Here is a 25,972-nt window from a genome sequence, read left to right as displayed (position 1 = left end):
GGGGGCAATTTTTATTCATATTGGTCTTCGTCTTTGACAATTTATACGCCTTTTTGAAATGAACGATCAAAATATTTTGTGAATTATCTAGTGAACTCAAGAAATAAAAATTATTCTTGATCAGTGATTTTACTCTAAGCGTATAGTGTGATGGTTTATTCCATTGTCTGTGGTGTGATTGTAAAATTATTTGCTGTAAATGGTCTTACAAACTTCACGAAGCCAAAGAAGTCTCTGAAAGAGTCTAGCTTTAAAAAAGTAAAACAAAAAACACCTAATCTAAATAATTTTCCGCTTTGGCATCGGGGCTATAGAATACAGCACTGCTTATATATTTCTATAGCTTTTGCATCCAATGGTCAATGGACGAGAACATCCTGTGAAGGCACTGTATGCAATACCCGCATTACATAGCTGTACCCATATTGACGCTTTGCGCCGTCACACTCGCAACTAAACTCTTACATAGGCTCACTTGTATTGAGTGATGAAAAAAAATAGACATCACTACTAGTTCAATTCCGCTGCATCGTTAACATTCACTTAAGATTTCTAGGAAAACATACACACCTAACTCAAATATAAATCTTGTCAAAGACATTTGTCTTTTACTTTATTTCTAGCAAGACTATTCTTCGCCTCGCACGTGAAATTGTGGTTTCCTGTGCGGAAAGTGCAGCTTTCGGTCCTAGTAGTGAAATATACTATACCATGTGCATTTGTCTGAACTGCTTATTTATTTTATTCTTAGGAAACCTTTAAACCAATTGTCTTTCATGCTGTAGGCCTAGTCATGTTTTGAGTTGTCTTTAAGGTACCGGTACAATTATTATATTTTGACAAAATCTATTGTAACTCATGTTATTTAATGATGAATAAAGATTTTATTTTATTTGATTTGATATAAGTTTGTGTGATATTTCCATATTTTGCAGAGTCTCTAATTAGCGGAAACGGAATTGGCGTTTTAACATTAAAATTGTCTGTATAGCAGAGAGGTAATATTCCTCGCCTTCAAATTTGAAGGTTGCTTAAATCCCATGGTTGTTTGATTCTGGACCCAGATAGTATGTTAATGGGCTATCAATAAATGTTCCCATCCAATGTGGATGTCAATGTCAGATAGTAGCAAATTAAGACTTGAAGGGACTCAAGGGATTCCCCAAGGAAGCATTCTTGGACCCCTTATCTACATCATATAATATACAAACACTTTCCCAGAAAATCTCACGATAGGAATGGATAAAGAAATCTAACCATACTTAATTTATGGGATTTCAAATAGAGATGAGAATCTTAAATGGGAATACAATTTTGACTCCCTTAAGCAAAAACTATCCACATCAATCAAGGCCTCTAAAGAATAACAAATTTGACATACTTTACTACAGTAAAATTGCTCATCATTCACTTATTGAGTCACAACTCCTATTTGGATATTGATGCCTGGGACGAAGCAAATGCAGACCTTTTTCAAGTTTTTTACTACAAAAAGAACCAATAAGATCTTTAAATAAACTCAATTTTTAAGAATATTACAAACCATTCTTAACAAAAAAATAACAAGATACCTATTTACATTAATAACCCTGTATCTAATGAAGTAATAAAACAAACAATAAAATCAGATCCTATATGAAAAGAAAAAAACCTACAACCAAAATAGAAGAAGGAAAAATTACTTAAATCCACCCTTCCATAAATTGGAAAACCTCGCAAGAATCCCAACTTATAAAGGAATAAAATTATATAGGGTGTTTATAAAAAAACTGTACAACTTCAAAAAGCTATAAAACCTTCATTTTTTCACTTTAAGTAAGTTGTGAGAAAATAACAATCAAAGTCTAGGAAACCATTTCAATTTTTGGTTAATAATAAGAAGCTAATTAAAATAAATGTGACTGTCAATATTAGCATGCAAATAGTCAAGTCCATGTTCCAGTTCGGATCAAACACTACCTAAAATGAAACAATTTATTTTAGGAAATGCTCTCCTGATTCTTTCTCTGGGGTTTTCTTTGGTGCTCACTTTACTGGCATAGACGCCATCCTTAATGAAGCCCCACACACAAAAAATATAAGGGGTAATATCTGGTGACCTAGCAGAACAGTTAATAAGAGCCTTAATACAAGCATCCATTACGATTCTAACAAAACTCATGAATGATTTGTTATTGTTTACAAAGCAACAATATAAACCAATCAGCTGATAAAACTGCTACTGATTAAAACCTTTTAAGCCAATATTTCATGTGGTGTTTTTATAAAACTTATATGTTACATAGAAAGAGGATGGAAGGATGGTATTATAGTAGTTAAGTTTTTTTATAAACACCCTGTATAACTTATTACCGAATAGGCTAAAAAACTAACAAGATACAAGAAAATTCTCCATCCACCTTAAAAACTATCTCCTGGAATGCCCTTAGGCTTCTACAACCTGAACAAATTGATAGAACATGTACAAGAGGAAAAACACACCATAACTCATAAACCCTGTAGGCCAGTCAAATCGTACATAAAAAGAGACTAAAATCGCAAAGCGTGATGTATTGCGATTGAATAATACATTTTCCATTTCCTGATTCTTGGTTTTTTATTTAGATAGTGATCCAAGATATGCAAATCTGTAAATTATTAATTTAAGATAGATTTAGTTGACACCATTCAATGTACAACACTGTACTTTATGAATAAAGCATATTTGATTTGATTTGATTTGATTTTGTATTGCTGCATTTTTAATATGTTGTTGGGACCAGTTAGGGTAACTCAAAACCAAGTTTGCAGCTTTGAGATCCCTGTGCTCCCTGCGTAATAAGTAAAATATTACAAAATTAATGTATTATTTTTAGTTTTTGGTCTATAACTTATTAACAGTGCATTTTTCTTAATACTACTCAAATGTAATAATTAAAGTACATAAAATTTCCAACAATTTAAGCACAGTTTCATTTTTGTGTGTCAAATAGTTTTTGAGCAATGATTTTTCAAATATTACAAATTTGTTTAAGTAATTACCATAAATTACATTTTTCCTGGATTCGACCCACCAAAATTGTGTAATACCCATATTATGGCAGAATTCTTAAAAGCTGCTTTAGTAGTAAATTTCATTGGCTTTCGTTTTATCACAAAACTAAGTCTCTACATCCAACACTTTTCTGAAAACTATACAAATAATAATTTATGAATATCAAAATAGCAAAATTTTTTAAAATAAATTTAATATAATATAAATTTGTATAAGAAAAACTTACAGTACCGGTAAATATTCCACCGCAGAAAATGATCAAATATATCGGTCTCGGCACTAAGCCCTACCGTACCACCTATGCTAATAGCTACTTCCTATCAGTAAGTAAAACAGAAGAATATATGTTAAATTAGTCTTTTATTTATATTAGACTTGTTTTTTTTATGTTAAGTTATAGATATAGTTTTTGATGCCATTCCATGTACAATATGAAATAAAGACGATTTGATTTGATTTGAACGAAATCGTTGCGTAAGGTAAACTACTACGGTATATCACTTTTAGCTGTTTAAAATATTTATATTATGCATTTGAATTACAATAGCATCTTTTCCGAGAGCCTGAAAGACGACCTCCTGTTGTTGTGTCAACCTTGTTTACTGGTTAAAGGACAAGGACGTCACTTGCAGGATTTTGTTTTAAACAAATGGAAAAATGACTTTGAAAAGATAAGCTGTGTTTTGATCTGCTATTTATATCGTTTATTTAGATGTCGACAAAATATCATTATTTATACACAGCCGGGACTGATTTACTTTTTCGACTTCAAATTCCCAGAGGTCAATAACGCTTTCGTTCAAGTTTATCTAAATGTGTGTGTATGTCCATCAGCACGTTAACTAGAGTAAAACTCATCCAATTTTGATTAAATTATAAGCAAATGTTTTTCTTACGCCCGAACGAGTTTGCGAACCAGTATGATCGTACTAAAGGGAAAGGGGTTTTATGGGATAAAATAGGTTTCCCTATTCTCACCCTAAAAATTCCTCCTAGGAAGCTGGATAAAAGTGCCTAATTGCTTTGTATGGTTGCAACACATTTCACGATGAGTTAGAAAACCTTTGGTTCCGCCTGTTTGTAAAGGCAGCAGCCAGCGCTAAGGTAAACTTATCACGCTTGCCCCCACCCAAGATGCAGCTTCCTTCCACTCATTTTGAGCATACAGTACCACCAAGTGCAAAAATGGTTAGGGATTGAAAAGGATCCCACAGAGTGGGGTTGGTCAAATAGCACAGCAGGGTTGGTTCCAGTGACAGCAACATGCAGTCCAGCTCCATCCAACCTTCTGAAACTAATTTCATGTAGGCGCAAAAAGGGATGCACGGGTGCTTGCATATGTCGGAAGGCCGGTCTAAAGTGTTCACCATTATGTACTCCTTGCTCTGCTAAGAGTTACCAAAATGTCACATTACCATTTATTGAAGAGGATGAAGATGACCCTGGCGATATATATGTTTTTACCCGATGAGTTTGAATCAGGAAACATTTCTAATACCTTGCCTTCAAAGTTCAAAAAGCCAAAATACTATTTCAAGAATGTTTTGTCATAATTTATCTTTAAATATAACTTTTAACCTTAAATATGTTTTTTCCTTATTTCCTTTTTATCACCTAATGGTTAGGGACATTATTTCAACTCATTAAATAAAAAAAATCATGATATTCATCAGTGGCGGTTCTAGGACCTTGTTAAGGGGGGGGGGCTACCGGGGGGTTTGGGGGGTGTGGAGCACCCACCAATTAGGCAGGGGGGTCCGGGGGTCCACCCCCGGGAAAATTTGGAATTTTCAAAGCCGTTTGGTGACTTTTTAAAGCCATTTTTAACATCTTAAACCGTGCCCAACTGTCCAAAAACTCCCATTTCACCTGTTGTTTCTCATGAACAAATAGACATTAAAAAAATTAAACTATGACGATTGCATTCATGAACTTCAAAACGCACTGTAGACTACGGCCATATCACAGACAATGGAATAAACCTCCATACTTTAATGGAATAAATTAAAGTATTAAATTGTCTCTGGCCATATACTCCTAAAAGCCGTTGGGTGACTTTCTACAGCCAGTTTTAACGTCTAGAACTGTGTGCAAAACCTCCCATTTCCCCATTTATTTGTCATGAATATGTAGACATTTTTAAAACTAACTGACGATTGCATTCATATATCTCAAAACATATTGCGGGCTACGGCCATATCCTCCTAAAAGCTGTTTACTGATTTTCCAAAGGCATTATTTATGTCTATAATATCTGTGTCCAACTGTCCATAAATCTCCCATTTCATCTGTCATTTGTCTTTGTCATAAGTACAAGTAGTAAGTGTAGACATTTTAAAAATCTAACTAGGCCTATGACGAACTTGCATTCAGGAATTTCAAAACATAGGCCTACTGTAGACAACGAAGCCAAATCTCCTAAAACAGTTTGGTGACTTTATTAAGCCATTTCTAACGGCTAAAACTGTACCCAATTGTCCTAAAACCTTCCATTTCACCTGTTATATGTCATGCAAGCAAGTAGACACGTTTTTTAACCTTACGTTTTTCTCCATTTCATAGATCTGTCACAATATTATCGAATTCAGTAATAGTATTGACTATTTCAACTTTAACACTAGTGTTTAGTTTACATATAGTCAATCTATCTTCTATATATATAATACGCTAAGCCGATTTTTGTAAACAGAACTCCTCCCTCATTTTCGGACCGATTTAGATGATTAAAGTGTCAAATAAATGGCCCTGATCTGTAGTTTTGCAAAGTCTTTTTCGTTTTTTGAAATCTTTATTAGTTTGGGCAGGATCTTCCACCAAAGTTGGATTTTCTCCCATAAGATTAACAAGGGGGAATCGAAATATTTAATTGGAAACTTTGTCTCCATTAATTTGAGAGAACGACTGGGCGTAGAAACTTGGTAGGGGTGTCCAAAGAAAGGTCTTGGTCCCTAGATGAGTTACCAAAAGAAAAACTAAGTGAATCCCGTTAGGGCTCTGCCCAAGAAGCCCTTAAAGATCCCTCCACAGATTTGTTTACATTTTGTCCATGTGGATAATACTTTTTAATGAAACAGCTGTTAATTTAAAATTGTATTTTAAACAACACACATTTATTGGGAGTTACTGAATTGTCCAAAAGAAGTATTTGCAATGTTATTTTCTGATTTTAAAATTGATCTTCTTCTGTATCATGTCATATTTTGCAAGATAACGTTCCATTATGAAATCAGTGGAAAATCCTTTTATCACAGTAACTGTTATTTAACAACTATTTCTTATTGAATTGAACTATCTTTAATATCTATTGTACGGGTTGGTGTCTGCCTTTTTCACCACTTTTGGCTATATTTTATCATACTATGAGATTATTGCCATACATGTTTTAAATCATTGGAAAAATCTTCGATTGTGTAATACAATGCAAAATAATACAAAAGCAGAAGTGTCTTATTAGCTTCAACATCCCCACAACCAATTTCCCAAAACTATGCTAGAGGGTTATTTAATGTTATTGTTATTATTATTACAGAAGTACGATATGAACTGACGCGACGTGACGAAGGAAAATTCAAACTTGCACTGTAACGGATGGACCTCCCTTTTAAGTTAGAACGTGTCTTTTCAATAAACAGATATTTTTCTCAAATAAAATCATAGATTAATCTTTATTAGACAGATGAAATCGCGGAAGTTTTAACTACAAAAGATCCACCAATATGATTTTAATACTATCTAAAGGTTCTTCTAAAAGAAGATGTACCAGTTAACATACTAATAATAACTCCGATGATGTACAGTATGGGAAATATTTTATTCATTGAATGATCAACCATATTTGGCAACTAACGCAATTAATATCATTATTGTTTTTACACTTATTACTCTTTAAACAATGCTAAATGCTCAAAATATGTATAATTTCACTCAATTTGTCGCAGTTAGATAAGTTAGCGCAAGCCATGAAAGTAACCGTCGATTTCGACGGGTTTCACCTAGTGGTAATTAATAGGCTACTAGTGCTACAGCCGATTGCTGATTGATGCTTGTGTAAAGTTAGTGGCTAGCAGACAATTTGACAACTGCTATGATGAAACATCAGGAAATCAGCCCTGTCCTCGCTTGCGCGCTTGGCGCTCGCTAGCCATTGCCCTAGCATGTCAACAGCTGACTGCTGTAACAATTGGATGATGCGTACAACTCTCCATAACTAGCGTTTATTCGATTGAGGTGCTATTGTCCACAAAGTTTATCTATGTGGAACTTAATACTGCTCCTGCCATCGCTTATTAAGTTTAATAAAATTTACATTGATGTCTGTTTTATGACATTGCGTGTTTTAAGGACGAAATGTACGTTTAAATTTATTTTTCCAGGGTCCAAGGGGGGGGCTTTAGCCCCTATAGCCCCCCCCTTGGAACCGCCACTGATATTCATAAATTATTATTTGTATAGTTTTCAGAAAAGTGTTGGATGTAGAGACTTAGTTTTGTGATAAAACGAAAGCCAATGAAATTTACTACTTAAGCAGCTTTTAAGAATTCTGCCATAATATGGGTATTACACAATTTTGGTGGGTCGAATCCAGAAAAAATGTAATTTATGGTAATTACTTAAACAAATTTGTAATATTTGAAAAATCATTGCTCAAAAACTATTTGACACACAAAAATGAAACTGTGCTTAAATTGTTGGAAATTTTATGTACTTTAATTATTACATTTGAGTAGTATTAAGAAAAATGCACTGTTAATAAGTTATAGACCAAAAACTAAAAATAATACATTAATTTTGTAATATTTTACTTATTACGCAGGGAGCACAGGGATTTCGAAGCTGCAAACTTGGTTTTGAGTTACCCTAACTGGTCCCAACAACATATTAAAAATGCAGCAATACATCACGCTTTGCGATTTTATTGTCCAATTTGACTGGCCTACTGAAGAACAAATGACTGCAGAAGAGAGAAACAGTAAGAAGTAAGTAAGCAAGACTAGGGTTTGGATCGTTCTATTACACAAGAAGTAGATGGAGTAAAAACATATTTAAAAACCCCCGCCACAGAAAACCTGCAGACTACGCAAATCTGCATTTTGTCTGATTGGAATTTTACTAAAATATTGTCTCCAACCAGTCAGATTTAATCCCTATTTCACATTAGTTTTATTCAGTACTTTGCTGCTAAAAGGATGGTAATGTGCATTTTTACTACAATTTTAATAGATTGTATGAAATAAAGTAATTTGCCAAATTTGGATCAACAAATGTTGTTTATCTATGAACAAGCAAACTAAAACCGTTAACGTATTCTTAGACACGCACACACATAAAAATATAAGAATTTGAACGGATGGGTCTAGGTCTTACCATGAGCCCTACGGTAATAGCTTATTCCCTATATGCGATATTCACTAAAATATGGAAACATTGTTTAACAGATTGTTAGATCTTTGCAAATTCCCCAACCTGAAACAATTACAAATACACAGCAAAATCTATATGGCTTATAAAACTAAATAACACTAATGAGATAGTTTGTTGCTATTCTATTTCATTCTAGAAGTTTCTCTAAAAGATGTTTCCATTGTGAAGGTTATTTTTGTACCAGGTATTGTTTGTGTAGGAGACACAAGAATAGGAGCTTGGCTAATAACGACACTGGAACAATGGCTAGCTAGAGGTCATTAGTTGCTCATTCACTCTACATCGATAGCACTTGCACCTACTGCACAGTATACAGTAATATTCTCTTGTCAGAAAGAGTTTGTTTAAAATAGCCAGTATGATTTTTAGAAGCAATTTCTTTCAAAATAAATTTCAAAATGAAACTATATCTCTATCGGAAAGCCATATACAAGTCCAGCTTCTCTCACTACCGTTATGGGAATGTTGCTGGAAGTCAACAGTCCCGGAAGATCAAATAAGTTATACCTGTGCCGCTAGGTCAAAAACTACAATGTTTGCAGTGTCTGTAGATCAAAAGTCCCAGTAAGTCAAATAATACAGTCCGAGCTAAAAACGGGAATGTTGCTGGAAGTCAACAGTCCCGGAAGATCAAATAATTTATACCTGTGCCGCTAGGTCAAAAACTACAATGTTTGCAGTGTCTGTAGATCAAAAGTCCCAGTAAGTCAAATAATACAGTCCGAGCTAAAAGCGTGGTCTATGTTAAAGCAATTGACTTATTGGGAATTTGACCTAATGCAACAGCAGTTTTAATATAACAAAATACGGTAAAATACAAGTTCAGTTTCGCTGAGTCAACAGTGCCGGAAGATCAAAAGCAATAAAAGTGAACGTCGATTCAGTGTAAAGTAGACCTCCTGCAACGCTTACTACACCAACAAACCCGCTTTTAGTTACTTCGTGTTTTGTCATAATTAGAATAAAGCTAAAATTATCATATTTGGTACATAGCTTATCTATTAATGCTTCTTGCCAACTGTTTGGTCAACACTGTAAATAGGTATAGCCTTTCGTCAAAATTTGTGGCATAAAATACCCGCAAGGACGATCTGAAAATTTCTAGTTATTATATACGTTTGTAAAAGGAGATCCATTTAATTGTAGAACTATTTTATGAGTTATAATGTAGTCTACATATAAACTGTATAAATGTATTACGCCTCGGAAGGGTTGAAACATGTCCAAACTATCATATATATTATTAAAACGTAAATGGGGTTTTTTCACGATTCTGAATCAACCAGTACCAGACAATGGATTTTCATTAGTTTTGTGTTGAAAGAAAGACAATTTTGAGAACTAGGGAATTTCAAAGCTATAATTTAAAATTAGTGTCCCAGTTTTTTATAAATTAAGTTTTAGTTTTTAAAAAGTCTAGCAGCCGATGCTAACCTTCTCCAATAAGTCAATGCTTCTAGCTAGCTTTTAGTACAATATAATTTGCTTAACATGACAGCTGCAACATTCAGCATTTGTGACACAAATTCAGCATTTGGAAGAAAATTCAAATACATACTTATGGTTGGCTTATTTCTACTATGTGTAATGCTGACCATTGATACATTTAATTCTTCGGTACTAGGATGGCGGATTAATTAAATATGCATAGTAAAATACAGTAGTAGGATGTTCAAATTATTAAGTATTCTTTGTAATCATCGATTTGTTTTAGCCCAATATAATTTGTTTTAACTAACAGCTGGTTGAATTTGCTATTAGTACAGGTAAAATTATACTAAAAAACCAGTAGAAAACATAAAAATTAATCCATTCATGAAACTTTCAGGAAACGTGGTAATTACCATTAGGTATTGGAATCTGAAGAGTCCCTAGTGATTGTGGGGGTGGAAGTACCATTTTATGGGGTTTTAAGTTTATGGGGGTAGTGATTTTGAGAAAATTTTTATTTATGGGATCCAAGCAAGTGGGGTGTCGTTTTCTACGTTTCTTAGGATGCAGAATTGAAAAAGAACATAATAAAAGCAATAAAACCGACAGTTTATCAGAAAAAGACTAATTTATTAATGAAAAACTAAATATGACAAATTAATTAAGGCAAAATAATCCAGTTAATTAATATCAATCACTTATTACAAAATTGATCACGAGTCTGTGTCACATGTAAAAGTTGTGAGGAAAATCAACCAAGAAACTGGTAGTTACCACCACGTGTCATATTGTTCATCAGCTACTGATGCATCATCACCTTCCATGGAGACGTCAGGGTCTCTAACTTGTTCTTCTCCATCCATCGTTTTGACTTAACATTGACAGCTTAGTAGTGGGGATGGGTAGCAGAAACATATTTCAGGTCTGGCGATGATCCTGCAACTTAGGGTGAAGATAATATATAAGACCAAGTATGTAAAACAGCCCAGACCCCAATTTTTAAGGACCTTGGTCGCCCGTAATGACGTCATCAATATGGCGCTCGTAAGAGGATGCTGGGTCGCTATGAATTGGTTATTATACCAAAATGCCTGAACCGATTTTAATGAAATTTGGCATACAAGGGCTTGAATACGATATCTAATCCCAGTTTGTCAGTGGTCGAGTGTGATTTGGTCATTTTAAAATGGCGGCCGTAAATAATTAAAATAATTAAAAATTGTTTAATGTTTTGTTTTTCAACTCTCTCCAGAAATTTGCAGCAATCTTTTATTTTCCTTGCTATCACAGGTTGTGATGCCGTCCCTGCATTTCATGGATTAGGCAAAATACCCCCACTGCAGCAAACCTGCAGATTAAGTGAGTTTCCATTTGTCTGATTTTATTTTCAATTAAATCTATTTCAATAACATTAAGTTTAATTAGTATCTAGGTTTCCTGCTACGGAGAGGATATTAAAGTGTGTTTTTTTTTTATTAAAACATTAATAGCTTAGGTCAAAATAAATAAATTTGCAAAGTTTTATCAAAATATATCCATAAACAAGTAAGCTACAACAGTTTACTTATTCTCCATAAGAATAAAATGTGAATGATAAATTTACAATTTTTGAATTTTCTCGGTAGGTAACCAATATCCGAACAAAAACACTTCAATAAACAAAATTATTTGGTTTTTAAGGTATTCAAATTCATCATGGTATCCAAAATGGTTTAGAGAGAAATTGGAAAATGTTATGGAGGGTTAAACATGACAAAACCCAGTTTTGACCCCATAAATCACCCCAAAAACCCCGTTCCCATGGTCTAATCATGCTGAATTGCGAACTCGTTAGAATCAATCCAAAGATTTGTTGTACTTTTCTATATGACATAACATCAAACTTTAACAGCGTTAATGACTGTAGACGTGTACTTTTTAAAGAACGTTAGCACAACTCAAGTAATAACTCAAGCAAAAATTACCCAATGTTGACGAAATTTGGTAAAAACGTGTAAACCTACGTTTACTCGAACGAGTTCGCGAACCAGCATGATTGCACCATAAGAACTGGGTGTTCTGGGGGATTTATGGGGTAATAATTGGACTTTTTCGTGTTTGCCCCTCTAAACGTAAAATGTTCGAATTTCTCTCTAAAATATTTTGAATACCCTGATTAGTTATTTTGCTAGTTTATGGTTATATTTTGATAAAACTTGGCGAATTTATCTAACCTATTCATATTTTAATAAAAAAAAACACACTTTATTACCCTCTCCGTAGCAACAAACCTAGATACTAATTAAACTTAATGTTATTGAAATAGATTTAATTAAAAATCAAATCAGGCAAATGGAAACTCACTTAATCTGCAGGTATGCTGCGGTGGGAGTATTTTGCCTATTCCATGAAATGCAGAGATGGCATCAGAACCTGTGATTGCAAGGAAAATAAAAGATCGCTGTAGATTTCTGGAGAGAGTTAAAAAAACAAAACATTAAAACAATTTTTAATTATTTTAATTACTAACGGCTGCCATTTTGATATGGCCTAATCAAACTCGACCATTGACAAACTGGGATTAGATATATTATTCAAGCACTTGTATGCCAAATTTCATTAAAATCGGTTCAGGCATTATGGTATAGTAACCAATTCATAGTGACCCAGCATCCTCTTACGAGCGCCATATTGATAACCATTACGGGCGACCAAGGTCCTTAAAAATTGGGGTCTGGGCTGTTTTACATACTTGGTCTTATATATTATCTTCACCCTAAGTTGCAGGATCATCGCCAGAACTGAAATATGTTTCTGCTACCCATCCCCACTACTAAGCTGTCAATGTTAAGTCAAAACGATGGATGGAGAAGAACAAGTTAGAGACCCTGACGTCTCCATGGAAGGTGATGATGCATCAGTAGCTGATGAACAATATGACACGTGGTGGTAACTACCAGTTTCTTGGTTGATTTTCCTCACAACTTTTACATGTGACACAGACTCGTGATCAATTTTGTAATAAGTGATTGATATTAATTAACTGGATTATTTTGCCTTAATTAATTTGTCATATTTAGTTTTTTATTAACAAATTAGTCTTTTTCTGATAAACTGTCGGTTTTATTGCTTTTATTATGTTCTTTTTCAATTCTGCATCCTAAGAAAAATAGAAAACGACACCCCACTTGCTTGGATCCCATAAATAAAAATTTCTCAAAATCACTACCCCCATAAACTTAAAACCCTATAAAATGGTACTTCCACCCCCACAATCACTAGGGACTCTTCAGATTCCAATACCTAATGGTAATTACTACGTTTCCTGCAAGTTTCATAAATGGACTAATTTTTATGTTTTCTTAGGTGAGTTTTACCTGTACTATATGTATACTTATAAAAGGCAAAGCCCTCACTGACACACTCACTCTCACTCACTCATCATCACTAATTCTCCCACTTCCCATTTACCTAGGAGGCTGAAATTCGATACACCGATTCTTTGGGCATTAAATAGGAAAACTGAGTAATTTTTATTATGATAGGGCATTTGAGCTTCGCCCCAGTGGCTCTGGAGTTTCCCATGTTAACCTTATGATTTTTTATATTTAAATGGAATAAATGAATCTTAACAGCTGTATCAATTAAACAATTTATGACAACAGCTAATTTGCAACCAAAAGCTGAGTGAGCGTATCGAACGAACTTCAACCTGGACGTGATTGAGCCATGCGAACGAGCTCATCTTGAAAATTAATTAGTTAAACGGGGCAAAGCCAGCGGGTACAGCTAGTTATTCTATAGACTTATTAGGTTTTTAGCGAATTTCGCATATAGGGAATAAGCTATTACCGTAGTACTCATGGCAACACCTGGACCCGGGACCGATGTAATTTTTCGTTTTGAGTCCCTAGAGTCCAAAAACACCATCCGTTCAAATTCATATATGTAAGTGTATAAGACATTTTGGGGGACTTGACTTTTTCGGGTCTCAAGAATTTATACGAAAATACACTATTGAAATATTTTGAGGACTTGAATTTCCGTATGTGTATAAGACATTCTGGGCACTTGACTTTTTCGGGACTCGAGAACTTAGTACTTTTCGAGGACCTGTGCAAATTATTCCATTCCAAATGCAGCGCGTTATCGATCTTCACCCTTGTGTGGGCCTCCCATTCACTGACGGAATGTCTCGTGGCGAATGACGACCGGATATAAATAGTCACTTTACACTCACTTATCTCGTTATTTTTTCAGCATATTCGTTGACGCGTCTGCAGGTCTTATGTTGACGGGCTGTCAGAGCGTCTGTTGCAATAACTGGAATTCCTTATGACGTATGTTTGCTGCTGATTACGGTGAAGTATTGTTAGAAATTCCACCTAATCTTTAAAGTTACCCATTAAATTCGTAGAAATAATAATATTTAACTGTTTGACGAGTATCCCTATTATATTCAAAATACTAAACGGCCCAACCCAATATTTAATACAAGCCAAAGGTGTCTTATAGATTCCGAGTAAATTATTATAAACTATCAAATGGAGCATGTAAAGTGCATTATAGATAATCAACAAAACCCCAACATAATTGACTATAGATTCAGTTACTGATTCGAAAATTACAATTGCTGATGATAACTGAATGCTCTGACCTGAAGCAGTGTTCTTCTTTACTTCTTTACCTATAAAACACATGGGATACAGCCTTTCTTCACTGATCACGTAATGCGTGATTTTCTATAAAGTCTTGGAAAAATAAAAGGAAAAATAGATAGAATACAGGTGTACTGTATGTGGTTTACACACAAATATTCATCAAACTGTGTGATAGTTTGTTATAGAAATGAACAATTTGAGAGTATCGTATTGTTCAAGTCGATGGAAAATCTCTGTTGATCCTGTTTTACAAGCAAACCAAACAGATACAGTAGTCACCACTCTATGCGACATATTCTAACCAGAAAATTGTAATCGTATGATTCTATAAGCATTGGTAGGATTGCAAAGTACTACACAAACATTATTTCAAGGGTAATAACAGTCACAATTTCCGCTGACCAAAAGAGTCAACTAAACTATTATACTAATGGACACACAACTAAATGGAACAACTAATGGAAATTCTCACGAAGTACATTCGTTCGATATAAGCATTGAGTATACACGTCAGTACATACGTGTATACCCAATGATATAAGCAACGGTTCTTGCAATTTATTGCTTATTGTTTTTTAGAGTTGTTTTCGGACTTACTCTGTTTTCGGACTTACACTCGTATAAGGTTTTCCACGTTTGTCATTGATAATGTTGCCATGTTGCTTTGAAATGGCGACCATACAAATGTATGCATTTTAAGCCAAGTATGAATGGAGATGAGTGTGGGATGAGTGGAGCGATCTTGTTGTCCTGTTTGTGACTAAGGCCGACATAATCCTTAGACACAGCTGTTAATTAATTGTGTATACAGTCAATTAATAGCAGCAGAGGTCAAGTTTGGTATCAAATTAAAGGTTTTATTCATAAAAATACATTGCCGCAAACCCAAACTCAAACGATGATGATGATAATAATGTTAATGATGTCGCTAAAACGTATCGTTTGAAATTTAACAGCTGAAAATAAGTTAAATAGAAAAGGTTTTGGTTAAATCCATCAAATTGTAATTGGACACTAGTAAATACTAGTGCACTTGTTGCTACCTCCCCCCTTCGGTTTCATGTATTCCTCTCAATCAGTTCAAACATAGGAGGATTAAACATTAATGTTACCTAATTAATGTTAAATCCTCCTAGATTCAAACCTGAAACACCCAGATCGAAACTCGCCTGTCGTTATTTTACCATCATTCGCCTTTTTTTAAATATATTTTTCAAAAAAGAAAGATTATATTGATTTACTTTGGATTTTAAAAATGATAACGTTTTATTTTGTTAAAGATTTATGGTGATACGTAAATATTGTGGTGTAGTTAAGTATATTATATTGTAGTTAAGTGTTAAATTTTGAAATTTTAGGGTGAATCGAGATGAATCTTTTTTTATAACATGGGTCTCTCCTACCTTAACATACATACCAAGTTTTATAAACATCGGTTGGAAAAGTGCAAAGATAAATATTTGTATGTAAAAAATACAAAATGGTGGATATCTGGTTAACGAAACGATTTCGGAAAAAATGTTATCCTTGATTTTCAGTTTATTTTGACCCAAGGAATTACTAGGTAAAGTATCTCCCCGCTTATTTTTAACATCCTGTTTATGATGTATTCTTATAAGTGAAAAATGTAAGCTGGTAATACAGAAAGATGTTTTATAAATAACTAGCTGAACCCGGCAGACGTTGTCTTGCCTTTGACTATCTATAATTTAAGTACTGTAACGTTTAATTGTCTTATTGTATATGAAGTGCTTATAACTAAATTAAAATACGTACAACAACTAATGAAACACATATAGTACAAAGGATAACCGATTCTTGATTATTTTTCTTATATTAATGCTAGTGGGTAGACAATATTTTTGGTCTTTCTAGTCGGCTCAATCACGTCCTGGTTGAAGTTCGTTTGCTACGCTCACTTACCTTAAGGTTGGAGCTCGTTCGCTACGCTCACTCACCTTTAGGTTGGAGCTCGTTCGCTGCGCTCACTTGCCTTCAGGTTAGCTCGTTCGCTACGCTAACTCGCCTCCTGGTGCAAATTAGCTGTTATCATAAATGTAAAAGAAATAATAGTGCTGCACCCTGTTGGTAATCCTTGTAACTTTTAATGCTATTGAACATCATAGAACAGAACCAACTTGTTTAATTGAAACAGCTGTTAAGATTCATTAATTCCATTTCTCATAAGGTTAACATGGGAAACTCCAGAGCCACTGGGGCGGAGCCTATTGGACGGATCACGAAATTGATGGTGTATAAACCTATTCCATGACATTCTACACGTATGTACCAAGTTTCGTGGCAATCGGTTCAGCGGTGTCCGAGTTTATCACCCCCAAACAAACAAACAAATATATATACAAACATCCTCTTTTATATATATAGAAGACTAGCTGAACCCGGCAGACGTTGTCAAGCCTTTAACTATTAAATAATTTTCTCAGCATTAAACTATTGATTGTTTTATTTATTTAGAAATAATAAATGTTTAACCAAATCGTACAAAGTAATAAAACACGTGTTGAACATAAGACTACTTTTTTTAATCAGCGCAAAGCAAGTGGATAAACAACATTTTTTGTCTTCTTGTTTGGAGTGTATATATGTAAGTTTGCTGGCGATCCCACTCTAGAACAACCAACGTAAAGTTGGCCATGCGAAAAACATGGATTTGTTAAGTTTAACCCCGCAACACGCAGTGACTGCCCTTGGGCTTTATTTACTGTCATTGCATAAGCCAAACGCACTGGAAATTGAAGCCTTTTGAAGGTTAACGGCATGTCAGAGGGAAACATCGGAATCCGTGGTATCAACACATTCTCTCCTTTGCATTTACCACATAATATAGTTGCTTCGATTAGATTTGGCATTAGTTTTTTTACAGAGAGTCTGGTCCCGTTGCATAATTTTGGAGTGTTCAAATTTCGAAGGAGCAATATTGGTGAACCAACTTTCAAAGACAATACGTGTGGTGGCATTCCAGAAGGCTCTAATGAATTGAGAAATTCTATAGGATAATTAACAGCTTGATCTTCTTCCAAATTTGTGTCAATCGATTTATAATCAGTTATAACACCAGGAATTTTCAATTGAAGCTTCAGATTAATTCTATTTACATCATCATTTTTTGGAGCTAAGATAGCTCTCTCGCTGAGCCAATCACGATTTTTGAAGTTTGTGGCTATGTTTGGAAAAACATTTTTTTCAAGATCCTCTATTGATTTCTGAAGTTGGCAAAAATTTGTGGGGAAGGATACTTCTTGTGTCAATGCATCTACTTGAAATTTCCCATTACCTAGATCTAAAAGCTGTTTAGCAAAATGTTCTGCCGAATCATCTTCAAGCAAGTGAACGCGCATATTGGTCGAGAGTGTTATTTTTTTCACATACCTCCATAAGACAGAATTCTTAAGGCAAGCGTTAAGCTCATCAGCTGGAGTTGACCTTGGTATCACAGGCAATGTTTGACGGAAATCGCCGGCAAGCAGTATTAGTGCACCACCCATTGGCCGTTGATCATTCCTGAAATCTCGCAAAGTGCGATCAAGTGCCTCAAGTCCTTTCTTATGGGCCATGGTACACTCATCCCATATAATAAGTTTGCATGTTTTAAGCACCGTTGCCATTCCAGATGTCTTACTGATGTTGCACGGAGTTTCTGTAGCTTGATTCAAATTCAAAGGCAACTTGAATGCCGAATGTGCTGTTCGTCCTCCATCAAGTAATGTGGCTGCGATGCCAGATGATGCAACAGCCAGAGCAATGTTCTTGTTCATTCTAATTTCGGCAAGTATTAAGTTTAACAAAAATGTTTTTCCTGTGCCACCTGGTGCATCGATAAAAAGAAGGCCTCCATTACCAACTCGTATATGCTGCATCACTGTGTCGTATGCTAGCTGTTGGTCGTCTGTTAGTTTATGTTTATGAATTTCAACGTACACTTTTAGTGCAGCGAGGTCGTACTGTGTTTCCCTCAAAAGCTCTTTATCAATAACATCGTTTCTATTATTTCTCTCTGGTGAAAGTAGCCCAAGTTCATTGAGGATTTTGTTGTTAATAGAAATACACATGTCCTCAAGTGAAATTAAAGCTTCATTAAAGATGTTTTCCGTATACTGAACCTCCTGGTCGGGGTTGTCTCTGCGAACTCGAAGGAGAATGTCTTCGCTCATACTTTCTTTGTGCCTTTCCCAAAGGTCATGTGGATTTGAAGGTGCGCAGGTAGTTAGGATTATAGCAAATAGAGTCCGTATCTGGTGGGGATGACGTGTTTCAGACGCCTCAGCCAATGTATTGTTCCAGTATAAGTCACATTCAAGCAATCCAAGTTTGGAACATGCTTCTCTGAACGTCTGACAAACTTGCCCTTCAACGATTTTCAGATCTTGAAATGAAGTTGGTCCTTTAACTACATGGAGCAACATTCTCAGATAGTAGCACTCACTGTTACTTGGGTGCACTGTGTACACTCGTCCCAGTGTGCCAGTAGAATATATGCCATCTACTTCAGGGTGATGAACACCTCGTTTTCTTTTGCAAAACTTCTTAGTTCTGGGATTCCAGGTATAGTAATGCGGAACTTCATGATACAGTAAAGTTTTTGCAAATTCATCAGCTCTACACAACTCGAAAAAGGCAGTCAAAGTTGTGTTTGGTGGGTCTACGGCTCTCTGGGCGACATTCTCTTCAGTGAAGTATACTCGTTGGCCGTTTTCTAAATGCACGCTGAGATGCATGACGGCAGGAAAGCGTTCATGGATTTCAAAACCAAGAATTCGCCACACAGCCTCATTGCTACTAATGTAACGCCCCATTAGGAATTGGTCGATTTCATCATTAGGCACGTTAGGATTACCAAATCCAAAAACAGCCATGTCACTACCTTTATTCACATATTTACATATGTACTTGATTGATTTAACTGAGTTGCAGTATTCTACGTTAATATGCGCGTTGAATGTTTTCAAAAGCAATGGAGAGTATGGCACTATCCACTGGTTATTTGTCTCAAAATCCATGTTTTTAATCTTGATATTTGTTGTGAAACCTCCTTCTTCTGGGATTCTTCGTCTGTACTGCGGATATCCATCTCCACCAGTCTGTGTCTCTTTGTACATAGCACGTGGATACTTTTTGGTACATTTTCCGTCTTTCATGCATGGTGAATGTGGGTTGTGTAATCCACATGGTCCGTGAATCATATTTTTTCTTACTATTTCAAATAGTTCTGGATCCTCCTCTGGATTTGGAAGCTCGGCAGATATGATGTCATCAATTTGAGTAGGGACAATCTTTTCAACCAACCATATTAATACGTGTGCATGTGGCAGACCTCTTTTTTGCCATTCTACTGAGTACATCCAGCATCGAGTTTCCCCATATATATGGTTTTTGGTGATTATGTCAATAAAACGTATCAACTTTTGTTTAAAAACTCTTGCTGTGATATCATGCCGATGACATGGTTGCTGGCCTGGAAGCAGTAAATCTGTGATTTCCTTCCAAGATGGATTACAGGTAAACGTTATAAAGAGATCAGGTCGTCCATATTTTCGAACATATGTCAATGCATCTTGTGCATACTCATGCATGTGTCTTGGACTTCCTGTGTAAGAGGACGGAAGGATAACTTTCTGACCAATATCAGCAGCTACTCCATCATTGGCGACTGCATCTCGCAAATGAATATAATCTTCGACCCGAAGCTTAGATTGGTTGAAACGAATATAGTTTAAACGTTCACTTTCAACTTTAGCGTACATATCAACAATAAATTGTTGGAAAAGTTGACGGCACATTAGAATGTGGTTAGTCTGTTGATCTCTAATCATGATACGATATGCATAAAAAGCTTTGCAACTTACTTTTTTGGTAGTTGCTGCGCCTGTTGTGGGGTTGGTTTGATATAGTTCGAGATTATATCCATCTTCTCCTCGTGGAAACATTATTGGGTACTGAAGGGCGTCATAGGATCTATGTGTTTCAGAAACTCGTTGCTTTGTTTCGTCGCGCATGCTGATAACAATATCTCGTCTGGTAATTTCCGTTCCAACAATCACAGCTCCTACTTCAGGGGCCATTTGAGCATTGAAACGTCTTGCATGTTCATGTAATGGTGCTTTATCTGCCCTGATAATGACTTTAAAGTCGTCTTCTCTCGCATTTTCCAATGCAGATTTAAAATCTCTGACCAGACTGTTATGTTCATGAAATGATGCTCGTAACTCAGCAATAATTTCCCTATTTGTTGCTAAACTAAATGCGCATCGTCGATCAAGCTCTTCCTCTACATTGTCGATGAAATAAATTTGCAAAAACTGAGGATCTTCTTGAGGTAGTGGAAGAAGTGAACCTATTTGATGGTACACTTGCCCTTGCACTTTGAATGTGGGCATAAAATTTCCATATCTCACAATACTGGATGCACCAAACGAAGTCATTTGGAAACATGAGTTGTATTTACGAATATGTTGGAGGAAGTGTTTGGACTCCCGGGAAACACCAGCAATGTAGGTTTGAAGGGGTTCAGGTGGCTCAGACAATGGTGGCAAATTTACTTTCCCATTCGAGCAACACATACCGAGCGACTCTTTTTGAAACTTCAAAGCATGGCAGTATGGGCATAAAGTAGTCATTAAACCAATTGCAATGTCGCGATGTATTTTGTAGTCATACGTTTTATCGTATTCGAACGCAGCTTTATTGAGATCTCCTCTTATTCTTGTTTGAATTTGACGTAAACGTTCAGTCTCACGTCGAACCTGTAGATCTTCAGGTGTTTCCGCTGCTCTCGATGTTGAAGCGCGCACTCGCAGATCTTCTATACGTTCGTCTCGCTGCTCAGGTGTTTCCGCTGATCTCGATGTTGAAGCGCGCACTCGCAGATCTTCTATTCGTTCGTCTCGCTGCTCAGGTGTTTCCGCTGCTCTCGATGTTGAAGCGCGCACTCGCTGATCTTCTAATCGAGCGTCTCGCTGCTCATGTGTTTCCGCTGCTCTCGATGTTGAAGCGCGCACTCGCTGATCTTCTAATCGAGCGTCTCGGTCCTCAGACGTTTCAGCCGCTCTAATTGCTGCATGTTGCCGTGCTTTTCTAGTTGTTCTGCCAATATTTGATTTTTTGCGTGGCATTTCATCTATAAGTATAAAATAAAATCCCCCTTTGTTTACTTTTATGTAAACAAATTATTTTTAAACACATGATATTTACTTTTTTATCAAACATATGTTCTTTTTTAATATAAAATGAGAATCTATATATTTTATAATTAAAATTGAATCCTTAGTTATTTCAGTGTTATACTTAGTATGCTGTAGAATTAGCTAGATTTAATATTTAGAGTTCTCCTGCTGATCTTCTAGTGTTTATTGATCTATTGATTTGGGTTATTTTATTACAATACACTCGTTCGCTGCGCTCACTTGCCTTCAGGTTAGCTCGTTCGCTACGCTAACTCGCCTCCAGGTTGAAGTTCTCCTGCTGATCTTCTAGTGTTTATTGATCTATTGATTTGGGTTATTTTATTACAATACACTCGTTCGCTGCGCTCACTTGCCTTCAGGTTAGCTCATTCGCTACGCTAACTCGCCTCCAGGTTGAAGTTCGTTCGCTACGCTCACTCACCTTTTGGTTGCAAATTAGCTGTTGTCATAAATGTAAAAAAATAATTATAGTGCTGCACCCTGTTGGTAATCCTTGTAACTTGCTATTGAACATCATAGAACAGAACCAACTTGTTTAATTGAAACAGCTGTTAAGATTCATTAATTCCATTTCTCATAAGGTTAACATGGGAAACTCCAGAGCCACTGGGGCGGAGCCTATTGGACGGATCACGAAATTGATGGTGTATAAACCTATTCCATGACATTCTACACGTATGTACCAAGTTTCGTGGCAATCGGTTCAGCGGTGTCCGAGTTTATCACCCCCAAACAAATATATATACAAACATCCTCTTTTATATATATAGATATGAATGTACTGGTGATCTGTATATTCATCTTTTTCTTGTTCTTAGAACTGTAAATTAAAAGTCCACTCAGCAGTCGCACCGTACGATGTAGTTCTTTCCATGCGTTGCGAAATGCTAAATTTGCCGTCCTCTTCAACCCAAGTTATCTATTGAACCACTGATTGTAAAAAATTAAAAAAAAATATATTTTACGCATCACACTTTTGGCTACAACTTTGCTACAGACGAAACCTCTCTAACCCAAAAAAAAAAAAAAATCTCGCATGCTAACTTTTTCATGTTAGAAATCACGATTTAAAACTATTTCACCATACATATAAATTTTTATTGATTAGATCGGTAAATAGTTTAACGTTCCAACAAAATAGTCATCGAGTAGGACTAACCAAGAAGCTCTGTGCCAATTTTCAAAGTACACCAAAACACGAAATTATTTAAGTCATGCGTCGAGAGGACTATCGTTGTTTTTAACAGATTATACTTTTGACCTTCCGGCACTGTTGACTCAGCGAAACTGAACTTATATTTTATCTTATTTCGTTATATTAAAACTGCTGTTGCATTAGGTCAAATTCCCAATAAGTCAATTGCTTTAACATAGACCACGTTTTTAGCTCGGACTGTACTATTTGACTTACTGGGATTTTTGATCTACAGACACTGCAAACATTGTAGTTTTTGACCTAGCGGCACAGGTATAAATTATTTGACCTTCCGGGACTGTTGACTTTCTGCAACGCGTCCACCGTTATAATCTTTAAACTTATTTTATTAATAGATTTTTGAAGATGGGAACAACTGGGAACACAGCTATACAAAATAGTATATCCTATATTCTAATATGGAGCAATGTTTGCACCAAGATCTCGAAAACGGCTCCGACGATTTTCTTCAAATGTTGTAAATAGTTTATTCCTGGCCTAAAAACGAGTTAACTGCAGTTAGAACTGCCAACAAAAATCTAATTACGTAGAAAAATGAAACTGAAAGTCACATTGTTTTGACATTAGTCTTATGGGTTCCTAAGTAACCATCTTGGCTGAATTAAATAACAACGTAAAAGTAAACAGAAGACTTGTAAGTTGTCTATCAACAATATAATAGCAAATTAAAAATACAGTACAAAAGGAATTACATCAGTTGTTACTTTTGAGCAAAGGTTATACTGAAGATTACTCGATACATTGTAGTCAAGGGTAGCAGTGTGGAGTGTGGGATCTGTTTGTGATGATTAGATTATGGTATCTGCAATCCTTAAACGCTATGGGAAGGGAAGGAAACAGAGGTCAGCGACGTGACGTAGGAAGTGATGAAGGAAGTAGTAAAGGTATGCAGTCTGGAGTGTGGGAACTGTTTATGACGATTAGATTAAGGTATCTGCAATCCAAAAACGCTATGTGAAGGGAGGAAAATAGGTCCGCGACGTAGGAAGTGGTGAAGGAAATAAGTCAATGCGAGCAGTCTGGAGTGTGGGAACTGTTTATGACGATTAGATTAAGGTACCGGTATCTGCAATCCAAAAATGCTATGGGAAGGGAGGGAAACAGGTCCGCGACACAGGAAGTGGTGAAGGAAATAGTAATGACGAGCAGTCCGGAGTGTAGGAACTGTTTATGACGATTAGATTAAAGTATCTGCAATCCTAAAATGCTGGGGAAGGGAGGGAAACAGCAGTGTGGAGTGTGGGAACTGAAAACAGTTTGTGGCAGTTAGAATAATGTATCTGCAGTACTGAAATGCTATAAGAAGGGATGGAAACATGTCCACGACACAGGAAATGGTGAAAGAATTAGTAAAGGCTAGCAGTGCGGAGTGTGGGGAATGAATGTATCTGCAATACTAAGACTGCTTTCAGAGTAAACTAATGATTTTCCCCGCGCAAAGCTTGGTCCTCAGGTACCATATATTAACCAAAATATCATAAAAGATTACAGCTTTTGATGAGATGCAAATGTAACTTTGTAGATGACTATGGAAAGCTGTTTAAAAGTTCATACAGGTTAGAACAATACTCTGGTGTGGACTAAAGTCTCCACTAGTGAGTACTACGACTCTCCACAGTACTATCCTGAAAATTAGGCCAATTTGTTAATTGCAAGGCAAAAAAATTGAGTTTGGATTCCACTATAAACTGTAGGTCCTTTGCCATTAGTTGTTTGGGCTATTAATTAACGGCTGTCTTAGGAATACGTCGTCCTTAGTCACTAACAAGACTAAGTACAACAGCTGGGTCTTTTTATAGCCACCACAAAGCTGCCGACTTTCCTCCAATTAAAACAAGGTGTCGTTTTTTACCTCCGTATATGAAGGTCGTTGAGTCGTCGACCTTCATATACGGACGTAAATAAAATCACCTTGTACGGCCTGAAGATGGTTCCTAGTTCCTAGCTGAACTGAACTGAAACTATAGTTGCCACAAGCAACTAGTTTAGATTACTGAATGCAGGTACTTAAACCATAATAAATATTCAAACGTAATCCGGAGGCTAACAACAACAACTCTTTAAAATGATATTTCTTTTCAAATTTCACTGTTTAGTATAGAAGAGAGTATTTGTTTTTGTACATTCTTGAATTTATTTTTCTGTTATAGGAACAAAAAGAAGTACCTTAGCTCCCCAATGCACGTACTAATACAGTCAACACAAATAGTGTACACAGCAGACCAAAAGCAACAAAAATGGCCACGTCAGAATCAATCAAAGTTAACTTATAAATTCACAAATGTAAAGTATTGGGATGGGACAAGAGTGAAAAATAAATGGTCGCCATACTGGATGCAACATGTATTTAAATCACAATGGTTGAGAAATTTTGCCTTTGAAACATATTTTATATATTAGTCTGAACAGCTAAATTTAAAAATTGGCGTAATCTAAGATCAGAACCTATGTCAGTTTTTACAATCCTTACTAAAATAAAATAATTAAGTGATAGCAAAATAATGAAACAAAATAACCAAACTATATACCCAAAATAGATTATTGGTATAAAAGTGTACAGAGACTAGGGGTTTTAAACACATAGCTATTTTCATGTTTATTTTTATTCCAAATTTTATTTGATCTCACTAGTGATTTCAACCAAAAGTAAGTTTGTTATTAATCTCCTTATCTTTAAATTATAACCACTGCTGAATTGTAAGTCCTATGAAAAGTTAACATTTAGTAAACATTTCCTATAAAGATGTTTTTGAATATATCTTTTCAAATAATTGTAAACATTACATGTATAACTTTGTTTATGGCTTGTCTTACATTATACATTTTCTCAACTTAGATATTTCACCTGAAGACAATAAACTGCAATTGATTTATCTTATATTGTATACAATTTTTGTAATATTTGACATAGATACCAAGTTCAGTTTAACACAATTAAAATAATAGTAGGTAGAATATTATTTATTATGATAAGAGTTATTAACCTGCACATAGAATTTTTTAAACAGGATCAAACGATCAAAATGTA

At 35.5% G+C, this 25,972-nt stretch overlaps 1 protein-coding gene across 1 annotated transcript in view; it reads right to left on the bottom strand.

Moving 5' to 3' along the window:
- Positions 1 to 21,656, bottom strand: part of LOC129005912 (uncharacterized) — a 33,524-nt gene extending 11,868 nt beyond the window's left edge. The window contains exon 1 of the mRNA XM_054434952.1: positions 17,822 to 21,656. Within this exon, the coding sequence (XP_054290927.1) occupies positions 17,822 to 21,656 (3,835 nt within the window). The remainder of the gene's footprint in view (positions 1 to 17,821) is intronic.
- Positions 21,657 to 25,972: the final 4,316 nt, after the last annotated feature.

The sequence above is a fragment of the Macrosteles quadrilineatus genome, unplaced genomic scaffold (genome assembly GCF_028750875.1).
Source record: "Macrosteles quadrilineatus isolate MER2022 unplaced genomic scaffold, UCM_ALF_1.0 Scaffold_44__1_contigs__length_1017569, whole genome shotgun sequence".
NCBI classification, from domain to species: domain Eukaryota; kingdom Metazoa; phylum Arthropoda; class Insecta; order Hemiptera; family Cicadellidae; genus Macrosteles; species Macrosteles quadrilineatus.
This window is presented reverse-complemented; position numbering and strand designations above follow the sequence as displayed.